General features: G+C 37.8%; 1 protein-coding gene across 3 annotated transcripts in view; it reads right to left on the reverse strand.

The window, feature by feature from the left end:
• The window catches only part of grm8a (glutamate receptor, metabotropic 8a), a 207,299-nt gene that overhangs the window by 12,003 nt on the left and 179,062 nt on the right, over positions 1-16,234 (reverse strand). For all 3 annotated transcript variants that reach the window (XM_058773694.1, XM_058773695.1, XM_058773696.1), the window contains 2 exons: positions 14,254-14,393; positions 8,779-9,714 (listed from right to left, as the gene is read on the reverse strand). In XM_058773694.1, coding sequence (XP_058629677.1) covers positions 8,779-9,714; positions 14,254-14,393 — 1,076 coding nt within the window. The remainder of the gene's footprint in view (positions 1-8,778; positions 9,715-14,253; positions 14,394-16,234) is intronic.

The raw sequence follows: 16,234 nt of genomic DNA on the forward strand, positions 1-16,234 counted from the left end.
AAAAAATCAGCTATATACTTTTATGTGACTGTTATATGAACGTTAACTGATGGTCTGGAGTGGTGTTGATTACTTGTGGATTATTGTGATGTTTTTATCAGCTGTTTGGACTCTCATTCTGACGGCACCCATTAACCGCAGAGGATCCATTGATGAACAAGTGATGGAATGCTACATTTCTCCAAATCTGATGAAGAAACTCATCTACATCTTGGATGGCCTTAGGGTGAGTAAATATTTTAATTTGAACTATTCATTTAACTGTGAACTGTTAGTCGAGTAACCAAACATTGCAGTGACTCATTAATCTTCAGTGATTTAATCTCATCCAGTATCAATTGCATCTTCAGAAGTTAGTTGTAGACAGCAGCGGACGCTCTAGGATTATGCACAGGCTCACAGCAGCGATTAGCAGCTGACACTCCTGTTCAGGTGTGTTATCAGAGTGATGGAAGTGAGGCTGACATCCATCTGTTCACCCAATCACACAGCATGAAGTTAAACGACAATTAATCAAGCAGGATTAGCCACACACATGCCAGTGCCAGTCTGCTAACTACCTAACGCAACACACTCAACAGACGCTAAACCTAAATGCTGACCGCCCAGGTAAAGGTCCGAGATATTGTTGTCGGTCTTTGCACATTTAGCCCTTGTCAAATATGAGCACATACTCTAAAGAAACAACTTGAATGTGTTATTCATCAAATCGTAAGTGGTTGTCACAAAATGTGTGAAAAAACCCTACAGTGAATTTATTGGACTTTGATCACAGAATTCTCAACCCAAAGATTTAGAGATTAGATTAGAATGGGAAAAACACTTTTAACAATTTAGTAGTTTTCTACATAAGTGTAAGACTGTGCAATGAACAAGCACAATGCAATAAAGCAGTAACGTGACAAGTGATAGCATCTTATATGTAAATGTATGTAAATTAAAATGTATCCCAAAATCTCTGGCTCCTTACCAGACGCAAACATGGCAAGCAATGGGACATTTTGACAATTGTCTCTATTTCTGCAGTTATACTGAATACACACAGTTAAAAGGTTAAAAAAATCAAATGTATCAGTTTCCACCAAAACATTAATCAGCACAACTGTTTTCAACATTGATAATATGAAATGTTTCTTAAATCAGCATATAAGAATGATTTCTGAAGGATCATGTGACACTGAAGACTGGTATAATGATGCTGCAAATTCAGCTTTGCATATATAAATAAATATTATTTATTATTAATAAATATTATTGCATATATAATAAAACATTATATATATATATATATATATTTCCTCAATATTTCTGTTTTATGGTATTTTTGATTAAATAAATGCAGTCTTGGGGAGCATAGGAAACTTTCAAAAACATTTAAAAATCTTACTGACCCCAAATATTTGAATGTTGTATACGATCATGCAACTTAATTGGCAATACAAATATTTTCAAAATATTTGCTGAATGCTGTCAGACAGAGTTCTTTAATGCTGTTATAGGCCTGCCATCCTGCCATGATCAGCATCACTGCTCCAATGGCTTAGTGTCATTTTTCCTGTTCAATAAACATTCATTTAGCTAACTGACCGCAAGAAAAAAAATCAATGTGTTTTAATGTGTGATGTGGAAACTGTGTGTGTGCGTTTGAGTGTGAATGAGAGAGTTATATGGAAACTTTCACTTTAGCAATGATTTCCTGTGCGCTGCCAACACATTTCAGTTGCTGTTTTTAAACCTCGCTTCTTAAAGCTTCAGTTATTATTTCTGGATGCCTTTGACAGCTTTTCATGTGATTTGGTTGTGTTTTAATGAGAAAACTATGGAAACCTTCAAAAGCATTCATTGTTTTACTGCGAATGATTCACAGAAGCACATTATTTAAAACAAACAAAACAAAACAAAAAAATGTAAGTGTTTCTAAACTTTTATCAAAATCGAATAACCTGCTATGCTGCTGTAACGGCTTTCAGCTGACATCAACGTTCTTAATATTTTTCAAACCCTGCAAACACCTGGTGCCAGTCGGGCATGCAACACACATTTTTCATGATCTAATAAATTAAAGCTACATTTATTTTTCTTGTTGAATACTCAGTTTCACTTGGAAATCAATCCAGAAAGATTATTTGCACATAATATACAAACACAGTGAAATATTTGTAATGAGTATTTGATAATGAGTAATAAATAAAATATATTTATTCAATTATATATGTTAATAAACGAGACCCTAAATAATAATTTATAAAATAATAATTTATAATAAATGCAGCCTTCTTGTAAAGTGTTACCAATATACATGTTTTTATACATTATATAAAATAATAATAATAATAATATATATATACTGTATATACGGTGCATATCTACTTCCATATTGTACATCGCAAAAATGGCCACTGAGAGACATTTTAGTGGTGCACTGTAGAATATTTCTAGTGACTTGTTCTTCAGTGTGAGGCTGGGCTGTGAAAGAAAAAGCAAGCGAATGCAATAAAGAAACCATTCATACAAGCAGAGCCAATCGCTTTTCAAACTAATGTGTTGTTTGTATGACTGCAGCTGACCTCATCCTCAGCTTATTGTTTGCTATTGTGACTCTACCTTGAGCTAAGCTTCTGTTCCTCTTCTATATGGTGTCTTCTCTCTGCTGCATTAGTTTTAGCACGTTAAGTCATGGCAGCAGAAGCGATTTTTCGTTCCACACAGATTTCCCATGATTAATAGCACAGCGCGTGGCACACTAAGGACTTGGGCGGTCACTCTCTCGACCGGCAGGAATATCATCTACTGAGAAGCTGCCGGGGAGGATGAATTATGACCAGTGCCTTTTGTGGCAGATTTGCCTTCATGTATGATGATATTAGCAGGGCAAATGTAACTAAAGCTTATCTAATCTGAGGTAATACGAATTCCACTCTGAACAGCATGATCCTACACAGCAGGAGAAACCGCGTGATTGAGGTGTGTGTGTGTCCCGAACAGATATGATATATTACAAATAAGAAGCAACAGCCTTAGCTCAGTTCAAATAAGGTGGATTTTCTTTTTGCAGGACCTAAAAAGCAGAATATTATTTCCTAGGTCACCGAAATGACAAATATGGCATTAAATATGGACAATAGATAGTAAATTAAATCGTTTTATGATTAAAACACCAACAAACACTTCGTCTTTGATTCACAAAAGCTTGAAGAACAAAGGTGGCAGAACTAATTAAAAACAAAGCTGGCCTTCAAGGAATTAAAGACACTAAAGTGAAACAAAAACATTGAAATGTCACATAAAGATCCAGTTTAGGTACGGTGTCTGGGATAGAGTAATTGAAATTACTGCGCGGGAGGTGCAAGTTGCTAGTGTTATTTCAGGCAAAATATTCCTTATGCAAACTTAAATCTTCATAACATCATTCATAACAGAAAAATAGTAGAATATTTCACGCTCCAGTGAGAATTTGCTTACACCCACGAGAGGATTACCATAACAGAAGTGCGGTTACTAAGAACTTTGCCACGTTTCAGATAATGTTGTAATATTACTGTGCATATGCAATGAATTTCACCCACTGATCCGCTTGAAATGTGCATTTTCACGCTGTGGCAGCATGCAGAGCCAACCTCAAACAAATCATTTACAATTACAAAAAACAGCGCTGTATGGGGGGGGAAAAAACATCTCCATGACTGTTAATAATGTAAATTTTGGCTAATAGCCATTACATTGTTCTAAAGAGACTCACTCACTTCAGTTAATACAATAAACTTGACCTTGAAAAAAATCTAAATAACCCAAGCTTAAATCAATTTACCATGCATTTCCATTATATGAGAAACACATTGGGCTTCTGAATGGAGATCAGGTCATACAATGAACCATTACAGAAGTGCACTTACCAAGAACTTTTGTCATGTTTCAGATAATTTTGTAATATTACAGTGCATATCAATGTATTTGACACTGATCCACTTGAAACGTGCATTTACTGCACATGCAGTGGTAACATACAAAACAACCTTAAAAAATATCTGCAATTACCTCCATGACTGTTAGTAATGCACATTTTGGCTAACAACCAAAAAGCTTACAGAAGCTTCAAATTCATCAATACAAAGTAAACTTGACTTAACCCTTATGTGCTGTTGGGGACGTTTTCGTCCACTATGGGGTGCTGTTGTGTCTTAAATTGGCCACAACTTTCTCTGTGTTTCAGCAAATGGAATGATTTTTGGTGACAAATCTTATTTTTACACACATTTTGGGAAAATGCTTTGAAAATTTTCAAAAACTCAACCATACACTGTGGGCAAATTCACTACCCTTTCGTTATGTTCGGGATGAAAACATCCACTAAATTAAACTGCTGTAAAAATGTATCAGATAAATTGTTTTTTTCATTTTTTTTTGCATAAATCTGTTGATCAACCTCAGTCCTGATCAAAACTACTAAATGTTTTTAAAAAATCCAGGATTTTTACTCTTTAATTGCCAAGTTCATAAATTATGTCACTGATTTGGGGAAAAAAACACACAAAATGACTTATTTTCAATATAAAAAGTGATTGTGGACTGGATTTTTTTTTACCTTTTATCACAGTCTTGGACATGTCAAAGATTAGTAACAACATTGACTTTGATGCATTGTTAGTTTTTGTGCAGCATCAGATTTTACATTTTTCTACCTCATTTACTGTTCGTGGCTGTTTTTGCCCCATTGACTTCCATTATAACGACATTTTTTGATTGCAAAGCCATGACACCATATAATCATGCATTCTTGATTGTTGGTGGTTTTCCCTGTTGGGAAGAGGTCAAATTTGTATTTTTACTGTTGATCACCAGGTAGCACCATTAACCCTTTAGACAGGCCTGTGCAAAAACAAAAGCTTAGTTTCTGGCTTGTATATGGAGTTATATGGAGTATAACAGCATATTATAGTGTGTGTGTGTGTGTGTGTGAGAGAGTGAGAGAGAGACCTTTGGGCACTTACCTTGATGTGTCTGAGAAAATCAAAATATGCACCTCAGCTCTCACAACTACATGGAGTAAACTAAAAAAAAAAGTAAGTGTATTTATGCACCTGCTGCCTTTTGATGGTGAGAAGTACAGACTAAACAAAATGCCATCCGGCTGGTCATTTGATGGTGAGAAGAACGGACGGCCTATGTGTGAAATGCTTGTCTTTTCTTGATGGTAAAGCCAATTTAAAACCTTAAAATCCTTCAGTGATACACTTTTCCATTTTTTTCTGTAAAAAATCTACTCTGCATCAGATTTATGAACATAATTTATTATGAACCAAAATGCAACAACAACTTCAAACTGAACAATGGTGCAAGAGTTGAGAATGGATGGAGAACTAAACAATTAAATTAACTATTTAGTGTGTATGTGTGCACGTGTGTGTGTGTGTGTGTGTGTGTGTTCAGTCTTTCCAGCAGGACTTGCGGCATATCACTTGGTGCTCTTTGCAAGTGTGTCCACCACAACAGATGCAAGTGCTGACTGAAGAAAGGGAGTTGGCTCCACACTTTGCCATTTCTCCCAATCCACCCAGATCCAGAATCCTCTGAATCCTCCTCGCCTTCAGTGGAAGCTGGAGAGGATGATGAGGGTGCCACAACAAAATCAGGATCTGACTCTCCTGAGTCTGTGGTGTCAGAGGGAGAAGACAATACATCCTGCAGCTCGCTGGAGGGGTCAGGCTGCATAATCATTTCTAAAACTTCGGTACAAGTCAAGCCCTTTCTCATGTTGCTTGCTGCTCTTCTCACCATCAAATGACCAGCCGGATGGCATTTTGTTTAGTCTGTACTTCTCACCATCAAAAGGCAGCAGGTGCATAAATACACTTACTTTGTTTTTGTTTACTCCATGTAGTTCTGAGATCTGAGGTGCATATTTTGATTTTCTCAGATACATCAAGGTAAGTGCGCAAAGGTCTCTCTCACACTTTCTCTCTCTCTCTCACACACACACACACACACACACACACACACACACACTATAATATGCTGTTATACTCCATATAACTCCATATACAAGCCAGAAACTAAGATTTTTTTTTTTGCACAGGCCTGTCTAAAGGGTTAATGGTGCTACCTGGTGATCGACAGTAAAAATGAAAAATTTTACCTCTTCCCAACAGGGAAAACCACCAACAATCAAGAATGCATGATTATATGGTGTCATGGCTTTGCAATCAAAAAATGTTGTTATAATGGAAGTCAATGGGGCAAAAACAGCCACGAACAGTAAATGAGGGAGAAAAAATGTAAATCTGATGCTGCACAAAAACTAACAATGCATGAAAGCCAATGTTGTTACTAATCTTTGACATGTCCAAGACTGTGATAAAAGGTAAAAAAAAAATCCAGTCCACAATCACTTTTTATATTGAAAATAAGTAATTTTGTGTTTTTTTCCCCCAAATCAGTGACATCATTTATGAACTTGGCAATTAAAGAGTAAAAATCCTGGATTTTTAAAAAAGATTTAGTAGTTTTGATCAGGACTGAGGTTTATTAACAGATTTATGCAAAAAAAAAAAAAAAATGTATCTGATACAATTTTACAGCAGTTTATTTTAGTGGATGTTTTCATCCCAAACATAACGAAAGGGTAGTGAATTTGAACAATGCACAAGGGTTAAAAAATAAAATAAAATACAAAAAATCAAAATAACCCAAGCTTAGATCAATTTGACTTAATAAATAAATAAAACTGAGTCTCTGTAAGCAAATCAAACAAATAATTTAAATTGACAAAAAGCAACCCTGTATGGGTTAATAAAGTCAATTTTAGCTAATTTGTTTCAATAACATCAAAATCAAATAAACTTCACTTCAAACAAATCTAAATATCCCAAACTTAAGTCAATTTAGCATGCATTACAATTATATGAGGAACACACGGGGTTCCCGAATGGAGATCGGGTCACACAGTGAACATAACAAAACCCAATAAAATGATCTGCCAGTGATTTATGCGAGGCCCGTAATTTGATTCCACAGATATGTGGAGTGATTATCTTAACCAGTCACCTTTGGAAGGCATTGATTTCCTGAGGAGCCGTGAGCACATTGTCCACCGTTCATGCAGCACTTTATTGACTCTTTATGATTCTGCAGAGTCTCTGCATTGGAAATGTCAAAGTGCACATATTGGTTTTTGGGGTGATACCATTCTCAAATGCAGGAGGGTAAATCATATCAGCCTTGATATCATTATGCTAGTGTAAAATGGAGAGGTAATAGTCGCTGCAATGAAAATCCACACAAATTGATTTTTGAAGCATTAGCCAAAGCACATTCTTGATAATAGAAGCGTATTTTACAGGCGGTGGGATTTTATCTACTTCTACTGTGGTTCATTTTACAAATGCTGCAGCCGATGCAACATTGACTCTTTGTAATGATATTAATTCAGGGCTAGTCATTTTTTCATTCCAAACCAATTATGAAGTCCTTTCACTTGGTGTGGTTGCCAATCAGACAATAGTTCAATAAATACAGAGTTAAGGCCATGTTTTGTTATTCGTGACAATGAGAACTGCTCATTCTTTTCAATAAGATGCCTTTTTTCTTATCAAATGATTCATGTCGTTGCTTTCTTGAGTAATGTGATGAGTTGGGGGTCTGTGTTAATAGAACGCCATCTATCCCACAGTTCTAGTGTTAAATAAGAATACAAATGAGCTTGTTAGTGTAGGAAATAATTGGTATATCCATAATTGTCTCTCTTGGCTAGCGCAATGCGCAGCAGTCACAGTGAGAGGCTAATGTGACTAAAGAGCAATGTGGTAATGAGCTTTTATCGTGAACCACTGAGAAAGGAAATCAAACACTAGAGTTTTAGCATTCAAAAGACTACTGAACAACTTGTTTGCATAGATATTATACTTCTAGGGCTTCAAAAACACATTTGCCTCTATTTTAAATAATTAATTCATCCACAGATGAATACTGTGTCATTGTTTACACGACCATGTTGTTCCAAACTTATATGCAATTATTTGTTCAGTGGAATAACAGCATACAGGTTTGGAGCGACATGAGGGTGAGTAAATAATGACCGGATTTTCCTTCATATCTAACTCCAGACTCATGCAAGTCCTGCTCACTCAAGCTTCAGATATTTCAGTGATGCTTCCTGAGCTGCACACCATCTGATCAATATTGCCACCCACCTGATCGCCTCTGACCCATTTGTCTGTATCCTACAGTGCACCTGAAGCTAACATCCATCAGTCTGAGAGCATGTGAAACCCTGGTTTTGGCTTCTTTAGGTTAGCCTTTTAACATGTGAAATGTTCTGCAGGTTGTCGCCTGCTGCGTCAGGTGAAAGGGTAAACAGCAGGTGATGTTATTATCTGTAGCCCACAGCAATATTCTGCCACCTATAGCTCACATGCACATAAACAAACATTCACAGTGCCATACCACATCCTCTTCCTAATGCCAACAGGAATGCATGGTAAATAGCCAATGACCAAGCTGTAAAGAAATTCTTTGGAGCAAACTTTTTCAGTTTAACATGTTAATTTAGTGCAATTATTTAGTACAAAAAATGTGATAAATTAAAAAAAAAACTATAATTCACACCCCCTGACCCGTATGTACATAAAAAAAATAGATAATATAATTCAATAAGCGAACTGCTGTCACTAATGCCAATTCCTATCAGAAGCCAAAGAAGAGCTAAGATACACTTGCTGTATTCAATATGAAAAGCAATTACTTGCAGTACATTTAGCTACAGATTGCGTAAATCTTACTTACCCTTTCTGCCGATTGTGCGGTGCCAAAGAAGATAGGTATAAAAGCTAACCAAATGATGCAGGTAGTGTACATAGTAAATCCAATTGGCTTGGCCTCATTGAAGGTCTCTGGCACGCCGCGGGTCTTGATGGCATAAACAGTGCATGTTACCATCAAAAGGATGCTGTAGCCCAGCGAACAGATTAGCGACAGGTCTGAGATGTCACACTTGAGAACCCCACGAGCCTTCTCTGGGTCGGATGTACGCTGCTCGCCATAGTCCACCACTGTGTGCGGTGGATCGACGGCGAACCACACGAATACACCGAGCAGTTGCACTGAGATCAGGCTGAAGGTGATGACCAACTGGGAAGCAGGGCTGATGAAGCGTGGTGCGGCCACTGACTTCTTGCCTTGCTCAAAGATGCGGTGGATGCGGTTGGTCTTTGTTAGGAGAGCAGCATAGCTGAAGCACATGCCCAAACCCAAGAACACCCTTCGGAAAGAGCAGATGGCCAAACTTGGTGTGGCGATCATCAAGAAGGTGATGGCGTAGCACAAAAAAATCCCAGTCAGAAGCACGTAGCTCATCTCTCGGCCGGATGCACGGACAATTGGTGTGTCATTGTAGCGGAAGAAAGTGACCACCACAAAACTTGTAGCCAGGATTCCAAGAACTGCAACAAACACTGGTACGGCTGCCCAAGCAGAGTGCCATTCGAGTTTGATGATTGGAATGGGGATGCAACCGGTGCGATTACGGTCTGGGCGCTGCTCGTATGGACACAACTCACAACTGAATTCACTGGCTTGGAAGTGGTAGCCTTCGCATCGCTCACAATGCCAGCAGCAAGGTACACCCTTCACGATCTTCTTCCTTTCACCCATCTGGCAAGGCACACTACACACCGAGACTGGAAGCGTGGGGTCGCCTGTCCGCCAGTGCATGGCATCCACCTGCAAAGGATAACAAAAGTCCTGTCAAATACGGAGACCAGGGGTGTACTGTTATATTATCGGGGCCAACTGGGACCCATGTCAATATCTCACAGTGAATATTCACTTAGACCAGTGGAGAACTGGTCCCCCAACTGAGCATGGTTTCTCCCAAGGTTTTTTTTTTAACTTCCTTCTCTGACACCTGATGGAGTTTGGGTTCCTTGCCACTATCGCCTTAGGGGTTTATGTACTGGGTAGTCATAGGAACTCCCAGGGTGGCCTGCCGAGAACTTAATTTTCCCCTAGGACCATTTTCCCAGTTGCATTCGCACCACACAAGGAACTCTGAAGTAATGTATGTTAACCGACAATGACATAATTTAACAACTGGGAGATGGAGAAGCCTGGACCTCCGCATCCATCTATCGCTGTTTTCCATGTTTGTGGAGTTAGTTTGTGGAGTAAATATGTAAACTCTGTTTACACGCTGGTGTGAGCACGCCAAGAAGCGTATACTTGGCGGATTGTAGACTTGGAAGTAAATGCCCACTGCTATGACTGACTAGTTGTGTATGTTTGACAGAGTACATTCCTCATAGATGGACGCTGCTGTGATTTAGGTCAAAAACGCATAAATACTCAGTACATATCAAAGGATCTGTAATAACAGACTAAGCACACTCTTAAAAATAAAGGTGCTTCAAAAGGTTCGTTTAAGCGATGCCACAAAAGAGCCCTTTTTGGTTCCACAAAGAGCCATTCAGTCAAAGGTTTTTTAAAGAACCATCTCTTCCTTACCTTTTTATAATTAACCTTTTGTGAAACAGAAAGGTTCTTCAGATGTTAAATGTTCTTTATGGAACCATTTAGACAAAAAGGTTCTTCTATGGCATCGTGAAGCACCTTTATTTTTAAGAGTGCAATAGTGACCATTTAATGAAAACTGTTACTCACACTTGTGTGGTGCGACATGACTGTCGATCCAATATAGTCAGCACAGCATCGTCTTTTAATTTAAATATTTCTGAAAATCCTGCATTGAATTGTGCCTTATTTGTAAATGAATCCACTGAAAAATTAAGTGAACAAAAGGACCAAGTTCTTACTGACGCGGTCTGGATCTTCATTAAAAGACAGTTTCCACAACTTGGCACTGCACAGCATCTAGTTGTATTCAGAGTATCTTTATCATTTGGTTTTTGCATAGACCTGCGTTTGCCTCGCTCTCTCGCTCTCTCTTTATTAACACTGCATGCGCGAATAGTAGAAGCAGGCGTTGATATTCTTTTGAGTCTTTTTACTAAAATTTTTGAGGTTCAAATGCTGTCAGAATCAGTGCTAACAATTTACTCACATCAATATTACTCATAGGGTTATGTATTTAAACTAATCTGCAGAACAATTCTCGCATAATTTGTGCTACATACAAATACCTGAAACTGTGTGACTTGTCGAGGAGAGATGTACATTTACTTTTCTAAGTGATCTTACTTATGATTTTCACCAGTTAAATAGGCAACAAAGTTTTAGAGATTTGGAAGTAAGCTCTCTTTATTTGCAACCACCCAGAACATCCTAGCAACCACTTAGCAACACGCTAAAAAGGTTGCCTGTCCACCAGCATATGGCGTCCACTTGCAAAGCATTGCGAAAAAGAGATGAAGACTAGAAGCGTACTGTTATATTAGAAACTGTGCATTCAAAGTAAGTCTCATTACCCACATAGATGTAGGTTGTGTCATATTTGCAGAAGACATCACTTTATTACCTCTTAGTGCCTGAAAGCTGTGGAAAATAAGAAGCCAACGCTGCTCTTTTAAGTGCAGCTTCAGTTTGGCTCCCGGGTGCAACTTTGATGACAGATATATTTTGGGACAAACTTGTGCCAGAGGTGTTTGAGATGAAATAAATAACATGACAAACCTGAGTTTAAGAAGTGACTGCTATGTATTATGCAAGAAATTTAATTGCACGTAAAAACGATTTTGCCAGACCAATCCACGGAACAAATAAGGACAGCTCTATACTTATGCTCTATGGTTCTCACTGTTGCCTGCTGTAAAGAGTTAGCTGTGAATGAATTATTCATGCTTGAGACAAATTATGCCTGGCAAAAACAGATTGGCTTTAATTAGAGAAGCAAAAAGAAGGGACATATTAAAATGAAAAAAAGACAAAATTTGAAAATGAACAGAAGTTTAATTTGACTTATCACATAAAAGGGTATGAAGGGTATTTAAGAATAATTGAAAGACCAAATCCCTTCATTTGATTCTTCCCATTCTGTCTGAAACAAAAGCCACATTGACCATTCACAATTAAGCTGTTTAATTTGGTTTTATTCATCCTGAAGACAGTAATGGGGAGTCAGAAGGGTTTTCAGGTTCAAACGCTGGTAGAAATCAACGCTAACCATTTACGTACATCAGTATTATGTATAGTTAGGGTTAGAGATTTTAAATAATCTCTAACCTAAAGTACTAAATGTTGCAGCACAGCTCGTTCCACATAATTTGTGCTACAGAAATCAAATACCTCAAACTGTTTGACTTGTTGAGAGAGATGTGCATGTCCCTCTGTGTAAGAGACCTGAATTTTTCTACCTGTTAGGCAAAAAATATAATAAAATTGTGTGCAATGAAGAAGGCACATTTATACATTGCTAAAAGAGATTTGGGAGTGGGCTCTTCATTTGCACAAGCAAGCGACCACCCAGAACACCTTAGTATCCACCCAGCAACATGCTAAAAACACCCAGAACACCCTAAAAAAACACCTAGCTACACGCTAAAAAAAATTTAAAAAATCACCCGGAATACCCTAGTGATCCCTTAGCAAAATGCTAAAAAATTACCCAGAATACCCTAGTGATCCCCTAGCAAAATGCTAAAAAAACACCCAGAACACTCCAGCAACCATCTAGCAACTGCACAACAATATGCTACCTTAGCAAACCACATTGCAACACTGCCCAGATAACCTAACCCTAACCCTAACAACCACCTAGCAACTGCATAGCAAAATATTAAAAAAGCAACACAACACCCTAAAAATCACATTGCAACATGCTAAAACTGCCCAAGGAATCCTAGCAACCAGCTAGAAACTGCATAGCAACATGCTAAATGCCTAGAATACCCTTATAACCACATAGTACCATTCTAAAAACACCTTGCATCACATTAAAAAAAATCACCCAGAATACCCTAGCAATGCATTACATGTTTAAACTACCCAGAGAATTTTAACAACCACTTAGTTAGCATAGCATAGCAACATGCTAAAATGCCCAGGACACTCTAGCAAATACATAGCAATATTCTAAAAACACCCAGAACACCCTAGCAACCTGCTAAAACACCCTAGTTACTACTAGTACTACTAGCAACATGCTAAAAAAAAATATCACCCAGAACACCCCAAAACATCCCCTAGCAACCACCTAGCACACAACACCTAAAACTGCCCAGAGAATCTTAGCAACCACTTAGAAACTTCATAGCTACATGTCAAAATGCCCAGAACACCCTAGTAACTACATAGCAACACTCTAAAAAATAACACCCAGACCACTCTCGCAAGCCCCCAGCAACAGGCTCAAAACACCCAGAACAAACATCTAGCAACTGCATAACAATATAAAACCCTAGCAACCGCACTGCAACATGTTAAAAAGGCCCAAGACACCCTAGCAACATGCTTAAAACACCCATGACATCTAGAAATTGCCAAGACACACCACTCGTATTTGCTTTGCAAAATTGCATTTAATTTTACACACCCTCAATCTTTTACATCTGAGTGGAAAGAATATAACTGCTTCAGCAATTTACATATTGAATGTTTTATTAGTAGTTTCAGTAAGTAAACAGAGCCCTTTGAAGTGACCTGCATGCATCTTTCAGTAAACAGCAAAATTGCAAAACAGTGTGTATTGATTGTGAAAATGATTTTCCGAAAACGAAACATTAACCTTGTTCGGAGCCAGAATCCTTTCAGGCTAACAAAGTCTTTTTTCCGGAGTGAGTCGCCCTTAATGAGCTGCATGTAAATCACCAGCACTCCGTAACACATCCAGCGCTGATCTGTTTAAGCGCTTAAGGGAAGGGTTTGATACCTGAGTCAAGAAGCGAGATTTAAAGAACTACAGGGGGCTGGATCACAATTCTGCTAAGCGACCACTTCCCCTCCCACTCACCTGCGCAGACACAAAGCCCAGAGGAGCTGTGATTCTCCGTCACGTATCAGAAAACTGCAGCTTCAATCTCCACACTGCTGAGAGGGCTTTTGGCCATGAAAATACGGCTTGTTTCTGGCTCCATTAATTTTGTTTCGCAGCCAGGCATAAAACATTACAAGCTTATCTTCCATCCCATTGACTAATGAAGCCCCGAGAGTATTCATGTCACATGCATCATCAGCAAAGATGAGATTTCCTACAAACATTTATGCTTGAATGTATCTGATTCAAGCATGCATACTTTGTTATACTCTGGATGGATGCATGAATGCATGGATGGATTTCGTCATGAAGACCAGAAAATGCTTTCCACTCACATTAAGATGCAGTTTGTTTGTCCACTGGCCGATCACTTTGTACTCAGCTGTCGATTTGTTGGTGATCTGATACTGGAAGATGTCGTATCGCCCTGGCGCATCTCCGTTCTGATTGAAGATCACCGGCGTGCCTGCACTTCCTGCAATACAGGATATGACAGCTTTTTAAATGATCAACTTATATTTTAGTCAGTAAAATAGCAACAAAATTGTCATTGTTACACATTTTTCTTCACATCGGTATCTAGAGATTAAGATGATGCAAAATTCAAAGTTCGAATTTCCAACAGGTGAATTAAAAAGGCGAGGTGTCTGGTATATACACATGTGAATTTCTCACAGCTCCTCACAAACAGCTATGGAGCAGGATAGGGTTCAGCATCAGGTGTCACATAGGTGTAAATACTACATGCAGCTTCTCGCTGTACACCCAAAGATCACGGCAACCTTGTGAGAAAGTAAGAAGACGGAAAGGTAATAAAATTCATCAACTTTCAATGAGGTGAGCATCTTAAAAAATACCTCCAACACCTCTCCATCCTTCTATATTTACCAATGATAGTGATTTGGTTGCCTGGCTCAAACTTGAATTTGGGCCTGCATTCAGAAAACCGCTTTCTGATCAAACGTATGAACCAAAAATGTCAACTGAACTAAGATTCACACCAAAAACACCATAATAACTACCTAGCAATATGCTAGAACACCCTAGTAACTATATATATATCTTACTATCTTACATATCTGCAAAACGTACACAACACCCTAGCAACCACATTGCAACATGCTAAAACTGCCCCAAAAGCCTTGCAACGACCTAGCAACCACATAATATGCGAAAAAAGCACATTGTGTCTAGAAAACCAATTTCAGATCAACTTAATGAACCAAAAATGTCAAATAAACTCAGATTCACATTAAAAATTTGAGTGCAAAAACACTTTTACTGAAAACCCTGAGGCCTTCATCTCTGATAAAAGTTTTATGAGTGCGATAACCAACCTTGCACATCTACAATTTAGGGAAGTTATTGAATATATAGAATAGAGTTGAAAAGTCTGAAATATCCCTAACTTAACACAAGTAGTTTCATTATAAAACCTGATGATCCTTTATCCAACATAAATCGATTATGATTCAAAGCACATCTTGTGTAAATTTTTCACAGTCCAAAAACTTGTTCACAGTCAAAAAATCTGTGTTACATTTTATCTGCTTATTTTCAGGTTAGAATGTTAAATATTTTAAACCCCAGATTGTCAGTTTGGACTCCTGGCCCCACTGTAGTTGTTTCTTCTAAAGTTTCATTATTTAAAAAAAAAAAATCTTGCTGTATTGTGCATCAAAGCTTCTGGACTCATGAAGTAAAACTCATAGGCTCTTATGGAGAGACTTAAAGTAACTCATGGTGATCTGGGGTGACAGTTTGCTTCTGAAAACCACGCCGAACTTAAAAAAAAAAAAACTGTCCCTGTTGTTGCACATAATGAATAGCTGCACAGTTCACTCTAAAGAGTACTGCAGCATTACAATGTACTTTTTAAATCACATCTTACCAAATAAAGCTGGAATTCAACATATTCTTGCATAATATTGCTAACAGCTGTATACAGTTATTAATAACAATTATTTGTCAGCAAAATCCCTGGAATCAAATAACTACAGTTCAGGTGAACTGATAAAATTTCACAACCTAATAGACATGCTTGGATCAGCTTAATGAGTTTCATTTAAAGGCTCAATGAATAACAGACATGTCAGCACCTAACATTTAGTTTTCCCAAGATTGAAAATTCTGTTATTTACTCTCCTTCAAGTTGTTCAAGTCAAATTTTGGGGTGAATTATCCCTTTAAATTCATTCGTACTAAGCATTTAAAAAGTTTAATTTAAAACATTTTTACACACCCTTAATCTTTGTAAAGTGTCTTATTAGTAGTTTCAGAAATCGATAAGGACACTTTCTTCCCATCATCTTAAAT

Source organism: Onychostoma macrolepis, chromosome 04, assembly GCF_012432095.1.
Source record: "Onychostoma macrolepis isolate SWU-2019 chromosome 04, ASM1243209v1, whole genome shotgun sequence".
NCBI lineage: Eukaryota > Metazoa > Chordata > Actinopteri > Cypriniformes > Cyprinidae > Onychostoma > Onychostoma macrolepis.